This window comes from Tenrec ecaudatus, chromosome 9 (assembly GCF_050624435.1).
Source record: "Tenrec ecaudatus isolate mTenEca1 chromosome 9, mTenEca1.hap1, whole genome shotgun sequence".
NCBI lineage: Eukaryota > Metazoa > Chordata > Mammalia > Afrosoricida > Tenrecidae > Tenrec > Tenrec ecaudatus.
The window spans coordinates 53,616,384-53,629,441 of record NC_134538.1 but is presented as its reverse complement, the minus strand read 5'-3'; the positions used below and the strand labels follow the sequence as shown (position 1 = coordinate 53,629,441).

Here is a 13,058-nt window from a genome sequence, read left to right as displayed (position 1 = left end):
CATCTTTCTCCCAAGGGAGCCGCTAGTGGTTTCAAACTGCTGACCTCGCCATCAGTAGCCCCACATGGAACTACTACACCACCCGGGCTCCTGTGACAGATACCAGGAAATTGAAATTGAGAAAGTATTCTCATGGGGATCGAGGCTGGCGAAGGGATCGGACGGCCTGCTTGGTGATTCGCACGCAAACCTCTGATCAAGGTAGCTGTTGTTCCCAGGAGCTCTGGGCACCCCTGTGACCCAGCGGAACCGCCCAGGAGGGCTGCCGATAGGGTTTTCTCGACTGCGATTTTGGCAGGAGCACATCCCCAGTCTTCCTCCTGCATGGTCACTGCAGGGTTCAAAGTGACAAGCTGTCAGTCAGCAGTCTACCTGCGGCACCACCTCGGCTCCCAAGAAATCGGCCACTCTCGATATGTGACTGAAAAGGCAGCATGTCTTTACGACCACAATCACTCCGAATCTTTCACTTGGCTCGAAGAGAGAGATAAAGAAATCACTATCCCTGGAGTTTGATTGAACGGTTTGTCCGCAAACTAGAAGAATATGCACCACTTTTAAAATCCAGAGTTGTGTATGTATGGCTTGTGATAAGAGTTGGATGAGCCCCCAATAAAATTATAAAAATAAATATTGTGATAAATATTTAATAATATAAGGAAAATTTTACGTGAAAACAAGCAACCAAACTCCTTGGATAGCATCAAATCGATTTTATTAAACACGTTTACATTAACCAAAATAGTCACACCAATTTTTGGTGGGGCCGTGGGATTATCTCAAAATTCAACTGCCATATAGTCCATTCCCAATCACTGGGAACCTGTAGGATAGAGAAGACCTGCCTCTGAGAGTTTCCAAGCCGGCACACCTTTATGGGAGTAGGAAGCCTCCTCTTCCTCCGTGGAGCACTCGGAGGATGCAAACTGCCGCGCTTGCAGGTAGCAGCTCTGCCAGTACACTACAAGGGCTCGGCTGCAATTAGGCATGGATATTTGTTGCGTTATTGTCCACGAATTTTTGCATTTTCCTGTTTTCTTCAATAAATTGCTTTTATAATCAGAAATACTGAACGGAAAATAAAATAAATTGTACAAGTGAAGGAGCAATTTGGGTGGGAAGTAAGGATTCCGAAAGGAGTTTCTCCTTGGAGCCTTACTGCGATCAGGCACTCGGAGGTGACCTGGAGCCCAGTGTGCACTGCAGGTTAGGCCCATGAAGGAGACAAATTCCCAGGCAACGAAGTCAAGAGAGCAGAAGGGCTCGAGAAACAGTGTCTTTTGTGGCAAACATTTGGGTTGATGCATTATGTAACACTGCCACCTAGCCACGCCATTCCCTCTTTGCGATCTCCTATGGAGCCACTGTCTACTCTCCTAATGTTTGTCAAAGTCACTCACCAGGAGTCGGAGTCCACTCGAGGGCAGCGAGTACTTTATCAAACTATTAGATCTACATCTCGGAAAGGAACAGGGCCTAGGAAACCTGAGCCCCAGGTGAGGAGAAGGTTTGAGTCTCTCCTGGAGGAGTGGACGTTCTTATGCCCACCACAGCGCTTCCTAACGGCATCTCCGGGGCCCAGTTTCGTTAGAGTCCAGGGGTCCTCAAACTCTTTAAACAGGGACCAGTTTACTGTCCCTCAGACCCTTTGGAGGACTGGACTATAGTTTAAAAAACAACTATGAACAAATTCCTACGCACACTGCACATATCTTATTTTGAAGTAAAAAAACAAACGAGGCAAAAATACCCTAACGCCCAGCGGGCCAGATAAATGTCCTTGGCAGGCCACATGTGGCCCACGGGCTGTAGTTTGAGGACCACTGGAACTTAGACATTGGCATGGCTGCCCATGGGCTATGTCTGGAGACAAGAATGAACAGGGAAAAAATCAGTGCAAGAGTAGGGGAGATAGACGTGCCAAGAAAGTGTTCACAGTAAAGTCACTCCCAGGCTCGGGTGAGGTCATAGAGGGGAGGAAGAGCCTGCGTGGCTGATGGTGCCAGGTGCCACAGTGCCAGGGAAGCCACGCGCGCGAGGCTGGCTCCCTGCTAGGTCCCACTCTGCCTATCACCCAAATGTTACTCACATGGTCACTCAGACATGCCAAATCGTCCCACGAGGGTCCCTTTAATTCCCAGGTTGGAATTGTCTTCACTAACTGCACAGCCCGCCCCATGCTGGAGGCAGATGGTGATAAAGGGAAACCCCAGTAATTCAGGGGCCCTGACTTCCTATGCTGCCTCACCCAGCCCACAGCCCCCTTCCATTTAGACCCTGGTCTGGTTCTCCTGCTTGATTCTCTAGAGGGAGGGTTAGTTGGGTCTCACAGAGGTGGCCCAAGGGGCAAACGGGATGGATTCCACTCCTTCCAAAAAGGGACATTGGGGTGCAGCCCCCATCATCTTATCTTAGAAAGCATCCTTCGGACCTAGGGTCCTTGAGCCTGAAACCATCCACACCCAGGAAGCATCAACAGCAAAACAGATGTACATCTCCAAAGACCACCAGGCCAAAAGACACTGAGCCGAGACAAGGACCTCCCTAAACTGCAAGCCAACCAGAGACAGTCTTCCCCCAGAACCAGCCCCGACTGAGAAAATCATTTCTGTACGGTAAAGGCACCACTTGTCGGGTAACTGAGCACCTTCCTCAGCCCTGCCGCGGCCTCAGCAGCATGCCTTCCCCTGCCCTCCCCCTCACACCCTCACGGTCCTGCAGGTCCCACTGCAAGCCCCCCTGAGCTGGAGCTCACCCCTAGGAGCACCCCCAACAAATCCGCTCTTTGGCAGCGATGGTGCTCAGTCAGAAAACTTACAGGAAAGTAAAGGGGGGACGGGGGAATACCCTCAAAATCCTGCTAATCTGAGAAGCAGTCTCACTCACTGCCCTGGAGTCAATGCTGACTCATGGCAACCTTACTGAACGGGGTAGAACTGCCCCCTGTGGGTTTCCAAGACCATAACTCTTTACAGAAGTAAACACATCTTTCTCCCATGGTTTTGAACTGCTGACCTTGTGGATCACACCCAACTTTTAACCACCCTGCCGCCAGGGCCGGTGAGAAGTAGTCTATCTGTGGAGAAAAGTGAGAGAGCCTCCTGAGCCCTGCCGAGTGGAGTGTGAAGAAGCAAGCCGCTTACAGCATGCAGTGAGGTATTTGGAGGAGGGGGAGATCAACCACTTTCCTTCCTTTCCTACTGACAGAACGAAATGGAACCAACACTCTGTTGTTTTTGTTATTGTTGTTGTTGTTACGGTCCATCAAGGCGTTTCCTACCCTAGATGCAACAGAGTGAAACGCTGCTGGGCCCACACGATCCCACGGTGGTTCCCATGCTGCAGCCCCTTGTCGCAGCCGCCGTGTCCATCCATCTGGAGGGCCTTCCCCTCAGTCAGCGCCTAGGGTTTCCGAGTGTTGGTTCCAGGGATCTCTAGCTCCATAAGCTTTTGGGGAAAGGGTGTTGCATTACTCCTATAAATTTAGGAGGTGTGAGGTTAAATAAAGCGAATGGATTGATTCAGCACTCCCTGGCCTCTCCCACGTCCTGCCGAGCCTGCAGTGTCCCACATACAGGGCAAGAGACCACACACAGCCTTCCTTCGTGCTGAGGAGCCCCAGGCAGGGCCAGTGTTCTGCCGAATAGCCTTTCAGATCTGCAAGGCGGGTGTAAACCACGTGACTCAACTTCACATATGCTGAAGAGACCATCTCTGGAGACTTTGAAGGAGGCTGAGCAGAAGCCTCGAGGGAGCCCGGAGTGAAGGTGGGACGGGGACAGGGCCGGAGCTCTCCTACCTTGTCATCATCCTCACACGTCATGACGTTGGAGAACGGGATCTCGGCCTTGAACATCTTCCGGCAGTGCATGAGCTGCACCAATAAGTAGCAGACTGTTTTGAACTTCATCCTCTTGGCTGGTTTTATATCGGAGAGAATCAGTCCTGGAAATATCTGTCCAAACAAGATAGGATAGCAAAGAGAAACATTATTTTTAAAAGGCAGGAACTGCACGGACTCTTTTGCTGGGGATTTTGTGATTGGCACCCAGCTCGCAATGGACCAGAGTGCCTGAAGTCAGCCCCTCAGGTGTCTGCAGGGAAACCACATATCCGGATCCCACATCTAAGACCTAAGCACAATTGTGTATGCTAGAAACATGGGTATACACAAACTGACAACCCGATATGTCTCATCAGTCAATTTCCAAACTATACCTCACACCACTAAACACTACAGGGACGCCTCTGGAGCCTCGGGCTGAACAGAGGGACGTATGGGACTTGGGTCAGTGTAACACCACTTCATACCCCAAATAAGTTTATTTCGTTCTTAATACGCTTCCTATCCCACAGAGGGGACAGGTTAGAAGTCGCACAACTCCTGCCTCTGCCAGGAAAATGCTAATTTTTAAGATAAATAGCCGAACAAATGCCCCTAATAGCATCTAGCATTCTCTCTCCTCCCTCTCCAAACTTCATCTCTGTGAACCCCCAAATCAACTCACCTCCATGGCTTCTCTCAACCACTGGGACCTGGCCTCACCCACACTTGCCCTCCACCACAGTCTTCCAGCAGTCCTCTCGAGCTCCACCCACATCTCACCTGGCTTTTCTGGACGGGCTCCTGCATCCCCCCAAGGTCCGGGTGCCTCAATGCTACTCTGACACCAAAGACCCCTCCTTCCGGCTGTTTGTGCTAACCAGCCCCGAACGCACAGTGTGTCGTGGGAAAGGAGAACTGCCCAGGGAACAGGAGAACCAAACTCAGAGCTTTCCTTCTAGACTATTTAGAATATAAACATATATAGATATGCATACATTTGATTTTGGAAGTCGGGGGTGATACTCTTTAAACTTGTCTTAAAATACATCATCCCCCACAAAGATCCCCACCCAAATAAAGGAGCACTGATTTCTCCTCCGCCCTTATTTCTTTATACCTAGGTCCCGTTACCTGTGTCGTCCTCTCTGAGCACTTATGTGCACATACCCATATGAGAGACATGTAAGTATACATGTATGTGGGGGCACATATTTGTATACGTATGTGTGAACATACATGACAGCACACATGCCTTTCCTATGCTCATCAGTAGGCACACTAACGTGGCATGCTCACAGTAAATTCAACTCAGAGTTTGTTGTGTATCCCCTTTCCTTAAGGAGAGCAGTCGCCTGTCCCTGCCAGCCCGTGGAGAGCTAGCTATGCCTTGCACGTTTGGTCAGGGATTCAGTCTTGAATGTGAACAACCATTCTACTGTGCAGCACTGTATGATATATATAAATCCCCCCCATGGTAGCATGCTCACCTCCTGGCTGGATATATATATATATATATATATATATATACACACACATATATATATACACACACATATACATATAGATTTCCCCCTGCCCCCATGGTAGCATGCTCACCTCCTGGCTAGATATATATACACACATAGACATACACATATATATTTCCCCCTGCCCCCATGGTAGCATGCTCACCTCCTGGCTGGCCATGATATTACCGGCCAGGTCCGCGCACAGCGTGGGCTGAGGCAAGGTGGGGCAGAGACCCAGCAAGAGGCACGAGGACCAGTTTATTGCTAACCAAAAGTAACATCTACTTCGGGGGGCGTGATTGCAGGTAACCACATATCACAGGAAGGGGCAGTACAATAGGCATCTATAGGGTTTTGTTTTGTTTCTTACTAGAAAGAACAGTTGCCTCTGAGGAAATATAATGGATAGAATTGTGTTATGTATATATATATATGTATATATATGTATACATCTATAGGGTTTTGTTTTGTTTCTTACTAGAAAGAACAGTTGCCTCTGAGGAAATATAATGGATAGAATTGTGTTATGTATATATATAAAAGCCTACCCCTCAACATGTGGCTATGATCCTATCTGGGACAAACTGGGGGGTGGGGGCTGTGCCGCTTGCAGGCTGCTGAGGAACCAGGGAGGAGCTGGGAAGAGACAAGGACCTTGCCTCAGAGCCCACAGAGCACAGAAAGTGGAGTTGAAACCTCGAAGTCCGGCCTCCTAAACTGTGATAGAATGTATCTGTGTTGGGAGCCATCTGCCTGTGGTGTTTCCAGCAGCACTAAGGCGGGAAAACAGGGAGGCAGGAAATCCGAACGGAAGGAAACAGAATTCTTCCGATGGACAATTGGGCCTTTTTGCCATGGTTATGGGCTTTTTGATGAATGTGGGTTTGTGCTACCCACATGGCCAAATACTGAAAACGTGAAACGTGTTCGAAGCCCAGTTTTCAACGCAGGAGAGCAATCTCAGGTGGGCCAGAGGAGAGCTGGCCCTCAGCATTCCAAGTGCACCAGCTTGTATAAAATCACCCAAGCCCACCTGCAGCTTTATCCTGCTGTATCTTCTCCTGTCCCTGCTGCCTCCAAAGCTACCACCCCTATATTCATTCCAAGAACGTCTGCTCCCCAAGGAGCTTGACTTTGATTCAACACTCAGTGAGCCAACAATTCATCCTCTGGCTGCTTTGTAAGTACTGGCGAGAAGTTGTCCCCGCGGCTGCCCCTCTGGCATCATCTGATGGAGAGGACACCTGCAGTTCTTTGGTGTGCAGCCAAACAAGGAATCAGCTCGTGTTCTAACAAGAGGTGGGCGGGTGCTCTCGCACCGCCTGCCGTGGGGAAAGGATCCACAGTCAGATCCCACGCTGTGCTGTGCCGGCTGTGTGGCTCCTTTCTGCTTCTCACCTTGCACAGACCCTGGGCAGGACAATGAGATGCCCTCCTTCCAGACACTGTCAGGACACGGCAGTACCAAGTAGTAGGTGGGACAGCTGGAGCCAGGGTACTGGTCCTCAGGTTGCTGGCCCCGCTCCCAGGGCTCTGCTGACCGAGCAAGCCTCCACCCTCATACCGTGAGGTGTTTAAGAAGTTAGAATTCACCATGGCAGCTAAGTCCCGGGTCTCCTCCGACAGACTCTGCCAACCCCCACCCTCCTGAGCCCTGAATCCTGAGCCCTCCTTGTTCTTACTCACCATGGCCTGGAACCCGGATGGTGACTGTACACCAAACCCAGTCCTAGGCATTTCTTCAACCCCCTGCCCTTGCTAAGAGTCACATTAAGTCAAGAAGGTGGGAGGCAACATGACCCCTTTCCGTGAGTGGTTCTGTGGAGGCGGTGCCAGAGGCACGGCGACAGGCTCTCATGACAGCCTGGCCTCTGGCCTCTCTGCCCCAAGTAGGCTGTATCCCAACAGGCCTTGTAAAGCCAAGCACAGTGGGTGGGTGCCTGAGTGAATGACTTGAGAAGCAAACAGGAGGAGCACCCTAAAACAAGGGGGCACCTTCAAAAAGTTCAGTATCATGTCATCTCATTTTTCCATGACCTTTTTGAAGCCCCTCCCCACCTTATATAATTTTCTCTTTGTAAGCATGAGGCCACTTAAGAGTCCTTCCTGGAAAATCTTACTCACAAACTACTACTTTGTCATTCGGACCTCAGTATCCATTGAATTCTACAGGCTCGATGACGGTGCTCTCTTGCTTGGAAACCCTAGGGCCTTCTGTAAATGTAGGAGCCATATATGTATTGTTTCCAATGAGAGAGCCCCTGGCCCCAGGCCAGGTTAGGCCAGGCTCCACATCCACAGATCCCATTCTGACTCAAATGACCTTCCCACACACCCCTGCTGGCCTGGGCCCTGCTCAGCACCGACCGCTTAGATCTTGGCCACCACGGTCTATCTGCTTGATCTCCTTCCTCCACATGCACTGCCGGGTGGTCCCCTGCCATGTTTTCCTGTCCATCCAGGCGCTGATGGGTATGGTGTGATTGATGTGCTGGCACCCTCGGTGGTAACTACCGGGGCTCTGTGAAGAATCTCTATCACAACCATTCACATTTCACGAAAACCAGTAATCCACACAGTCAGTGTCCTGGTGGTCCGTACTAGTCGGATAAAGGTCACAACTTGAAAGATGTCCTTCTTTCAGCATTTCCTCATTTCTGAGGTCCTCTACTAGCAGCCTCAGGAACAAGGTCGAAAATAGGTCGGCCACACACCACCAACAGCCAAGACTGGCAGGAAAGTCAAGGCCTCTGGGACTTGGCTGTCCCTGGGAAGCAGCAGAAGAGTGGGCCCCATGAGTTGACTCTCCCCAATCCACAATGTGGAGTCAGGAGATCCGGGCTGCAGTGTGAGGTGGTCCTTTTGCATCAGCAGGCTGCCCACCAAGGGTATGTGGGAATAGAGCTTCAGCACAAAAGCAGCCAAGGTCATCCATCGAGAGGCTCAGCCAGGAAGGATCCAGTTATAACTTGGGAGTTCTGGACTCCTTCCCTTTCCCCAAGTAAAGCATCTCATGCTCCTGAAAAGCAATGATGAAGTAGAACCACAAGCAGCTGACATTACAGAGGGCTGAGTAAGGGCTGGCAGGTTCAAGAGGCAACCAAATAAGAGCGGAGTTGGGGAGCCTACCTTTCGTCGATGGGATGGCACAATAAAAAAGGTTTTGATGTTGTGAGTTTTCAAGAAGCTGTTCCTCTCATGTCCATAACCCGGTTCTACCTCGTAGTCCCCGTTTAGGCACTCGAGGGTCGTCTTTGTGATATGGACCTTCCTAGAAAAGAGGAGACAGAGGTGTGGAATAGTGTCATGTGCCGCTGGGGCTCCATATCAAGGGCCCGGGGGACTCCTCTGTGGGCCCTGGGCCCTCATCTGGGACGGCCGGTGTCTGCACTCTGCAGGGTCACGGGCAGGGACTCCTCTCAAGAAGCATGTTTCATGGGACAGGTGTTCCCATTCGCTGTATACCACATAGCGTGGGTCACCTGGGAAGAGGTAGGCACAGGGAGACAGAGCAGAGTGAGAGGTGAAGCTGGCATAGGAGGGTAGAGAAGTTGGATGGCAGAGGGCAGGATGGCAAGGGAGTAGAGGAGAAACTAAAGAGAAAACAAAAAAGATATCCGAGGGTGCCCAAGCAAAATGAGCAACAAAAAAGTGGAAGTGAGGTAAGGGAGGGGAACACAGCCTGAGATCTGCCCCAGTACCCACAGAAGCTCACAGCTCTCATCCTGGGAACCCTGCCTCACTGGATTTCTGGGGGAAGGCGAATTCCCTCAGGGTTAGCAGGAGCGGGATTAACCCATTTATGCTAAACATTCACAAGAAAACTCTCCCACAATGCTAGGGTAAGACAGACAACGTTTCTAGGGAAAGAGGCCTGAGCATGCATCCACTCAGACAGCAAACAGACCCACTCCTGAAAGCTCTGCTGTAAGTCCTACTAAGAACGCATGGGCTTCCGAATTCTTTGCAGGGATAAACCTTGATTCATGAGTTTTCTCAGAGGGGCCTGGAGGCTCCAGAAGGGGTGGGTGAGAGACGCGCTGAGAGAGGAGGTGGGCTGCAGGATGGGGAGGAGGGCCAGGGGAAAGCCGGTCCTATCAGCATAGCCTTCCTCTGCTCAGAGGCTTTCAATCAGGTCCTGAGGATTAACACCTGCCATCGGCCCAAAAGGAATTAAAGCTTCTCAGGACTGTACCTGTCCTGTGGCCCTTGGTGTGTCCTAGGCTGAGAGCCCCATCTGAGTCCGGGAATGAAAGACTCACTCTGGATCTTCTCCAGAGTTGGCCAGTCTCTCCCCATAGCCACAAGTGTTCAAGAGACCAGATATTGCCCCATCAACTAGCCTGGAGCTCACTGGGGACAGCCAGGTGGCCTGTAAATTTCCCAGTGCGAGAGACCCCAGAAATGGATTTGTGTATCCATCCATATGTCTGCCTGGTCCCTCCTTCATTCAATGATTGAATGGCTGGTGTGAGGCTGGCATAGAGGAGCTGGCCAGCGGTTCTCGGGGCATGGTAAGCTCTTCCTAATCACTGACCCTTCCAGTGTCGAGCTCAGGGCTCAGGCCTTCTCCTTTGCCTTCTCCTCCCCCTCCTTTTCGTGAACGTCCTTGTATGGTTCTTATCTAGTCCTGCGAATTTAAATGCTATCATATACTTCTAATTCCCTAGCCAAGACCCTGCCCGGTGCCCGAGAGATCTTCTGCCTTAACAACCTCTCTATTCAAGGTCCTCGCCCAAACAGAACGTCAGGACACACATCTTATTTCACGTGTGTTCTCCAGGACACCCACCTTTGACAGCCTTCTATTGCCAGGGCTCCTAGAACTCGATTCCTAATCACTCTCTCTGGCCTGCTTTGGGGCCGTAATCCACCTCTGCCCAGGATTTCAACTCCATCGGGCAGGGCCCTGTCTATTTAGTGCCAGTGTCTGTGTAACACAGTGGTTCTCAACCTTCCTAATGCTGCAACCCTTTAATACAGTTCCTCGTTGTGGGGACCCACCAACCCTAAAATTACTTTCGATGCTACTTCATCACTGTGATTTTGCTACTGTTATGAATTGGGCAACCCCTGTGAAAGGGTGGTTCGATGCCCAAAGGGGTCGCGACCCACAGGTTGAGAACCGCTGGTGTCCTATGCTGCCCTGTAAAGGTTTGGCTGCAGCTGGAGGCCCTGTCTGCAGGATCTTTCAGAGGAGGCCACGGTGGGAAGAAGGAGGAAGGGAGGGAAGTGGGTAAGGAGAGGAGCAGAGGGAGGCCTTTGCCTCCATGCCCATCGTATGTTCTGGTGTCTGGCACTCAGTTTGGAGGAGAAGAACGTGGGACAGCCCTGCCCTGTCTGATGAGGATGCACTGCAGCCACACTGTACGGGGAGAAGGCTGCCGCAGGAGGAGCCAGTGGGGAGAGCTTTGAGTCCTACAGTCCTGCTGGTCCACTGAGGCTGGAATGCACACCGTTCTCGAGGTTAGCACTGAGTTAAGGGTCTCAACTTTATCCTGAGGGCAATAAGCAGGGGGAATCCATTCTGACTACTGGCGGGGGCAGGCTGGGCATGATGAGTGGCTGGAGGTCCTGAGACATGGACGCAGAACGGTACAGAGTGGGAGGGAGCTTGAGGAAAGGCGAGTCAGAGGACAAGAAAGATCAGGTGGCTCTGACATCAGGCTTTGCGTCTCTGATGGTCCACCCAGAGGACGGAAGAACAAGCTCAAAGGGACTTCCAAGGGCAGGTATTCACAGGTGGGGAGGGAAGTTTGGAGTGCCGGAGTTAGAGGTCTATGGGCAAGTTCCTTTAGAAATCCCAGGGGTTGTTAAGACTTCTCACCACCCAGCAAGCTTAGCCACAGGTGGTGGAGGATTCTTAGTCCTCCTTCTGTTGTTAGTTTTTGTTTTGTTTTGTAATTTCTCACTTGCTACTGCCATGATCTTGTGGATATAATTTTGTGTCATTTGGGCCCGTGTTTAAGTCGGCAACTTCTCCAAGGCCATGCTCAGCATAAAGAAAAGAGCCATGTGGTTCAATTCACCGTCTCTGGGTCCAGAGGGTCTCCCACCTTGAGCTAAGAGGCAGGCAGAGAGCAGCCTTGTGCTATTGAGAGGGGCCTGAGCTCATGGGTGGAGATGTGAGCCTGAAATGTTAAGCGATACAGGACGTATCAGAATAGGTGCTTATAGAAGCAGACCTTTGATAGGAGGAGAATGGGAACCACAACGCAGAATAGCAGTCAACCCCAAATCCTCTCTCTTGCAATGGCCCTCTGTCCATTGAGATATACATTAAAGGAAGAAATATCTTCCATGAGTTAATGTTGTAGACAACCTTATGCTAACTTTACGTAAAGGTGTGTGAAAGGCCTGAATAAAACCAAAGAAGGCCACTGTTACTCAAAGGCATGTCCAGTGCACAAGCCTATATGGAGTCTATGCGGAGTCTATGCAAGTTCTAGAAAGATGTCTTCAAATCGCCTCACGGAACTCGAAAGTTCCAGCACTTTCCACCTACAGGGATTTCTGCGAAAACAAACAAGAAAGCATAGGAGCAGGAGGCTACCATCTCTTCCACACACCACCTCTTCTACTGAGCGGGATCCCAAGGTCAGCGGCTGAGGCCGAGGGGAGACGAGACAGACTGGGGTCCCGGCGCAGACCATCAGCTTCTGGCATGCACACTAGCAGGTGCAGGACGGGTGAGGCCACCTTCTCTGTGGACTCTATGCTTTAGGGCAGCGGGGGCAGCCATTGGGGGGAAAGACCCGGAATAACGCATGCCCAAACGACAGAAAACAAAAACCAAAAAACCCTACTGCCATCCAGTCGACGGTGATCCTATAAGACAAGGTAGAGTTGCCCTGGTAATTTTCCAAGACTGAAACTGTTTACAGGAGTAGAAAGTCCCATCTTTGCCCCAAGGAGCAGCTGGTGGTTTTCAACTGATGACCCAGCTATAGCAGCTCACCTCCAGGGCTCTACTGCACGCACAGAGCCCCTTGCAAACCGACCTCCCCATCCAACTTACCCTGGCAGGCCAGCCGCTTCCATGACATTGGCAAGGGTGACGTCGTTGGACCACACATCATATTGCCACTTGCGCAGGCCCAGCACCCCACAGAGTACCCGGCCTGTATGCAGTCCTACGCGCATGTTCAAGTTCACCTCAGTGGCCTCAGCCACAGACCTGGAATACAAACAGAGGGGAGTTCACCAAACAGCCAAGAACGGCCTGGCTCCTGGGAAGCAGGTGGTGAGACATAGAGGAGCAGGCACCACCGAACACCAGCACTTCACTCAGTCCCAGGACTAGGCCGGTGTCCAAGAGGCCCCTAAGCCCATGAGCCAACTTGGGATCGGATGCCTCACGTCTAAGATGCCGTGTATCTCAGATGAGCACAGTCTCAGAAGCAGCTCGGTGGGCATCCCCCATGGCTCCCAAGGCCCCTCCCCACTGAGGGTGGCCTCTATATGGAGTTGAATGTGGCACCCTGCATCCCCGACTTGGGTCTCATCCCCGCTTTCATGGCCAGAGGCAGGACCAAGCGGGCTGTCATCCTTTATTCCTCCTCTGAAAAGGGTGCTATTGGAAGTGACTTCCACTTATAGGAAGGAGCTGTACCCTCCCACTGCCCCATGAAAGGCACCCCATGGCTTAGCTGTGCACAGGTGCAAGGTATAGGTGCTAACCCCACTGAAAACAACCAGAGACCTATACACGATGAGGTTTGTGA

General features: G+C 51.2%; 1 protein-coding gene across 1 annotated transcript in view; it reads right to left on the bottom strand.

Annotated features, from left to right (window-relative positions):
- Window positions 1-13,058, bottom strand: part of ADCY1 (adenylate cyclase 1) — a 226,498-nt gene that overhangs the window by 70,766 nt on the left and 142,674 nt on the right. The window contains exons 6-8 of the mRNA XM_075558128.1: window positions 12,353-12,511; window positions 8,464-8,605; window positions 3,800-3,955 (exon numbers count right to left, since the gene is read on the bottom strand). Of these exons, the coding sequence (XP_075414243.1) occupies window positions 3,800-3,955; window positions 8,464-8,605; window positions 12,353-12,511 (457 nt within the window). The remainder of the gene's footprint in view (window positions 1-3,799; window positions 3,956-8,463; window positions 8,606-12,352; window positions 12,512-13,058) is intronic.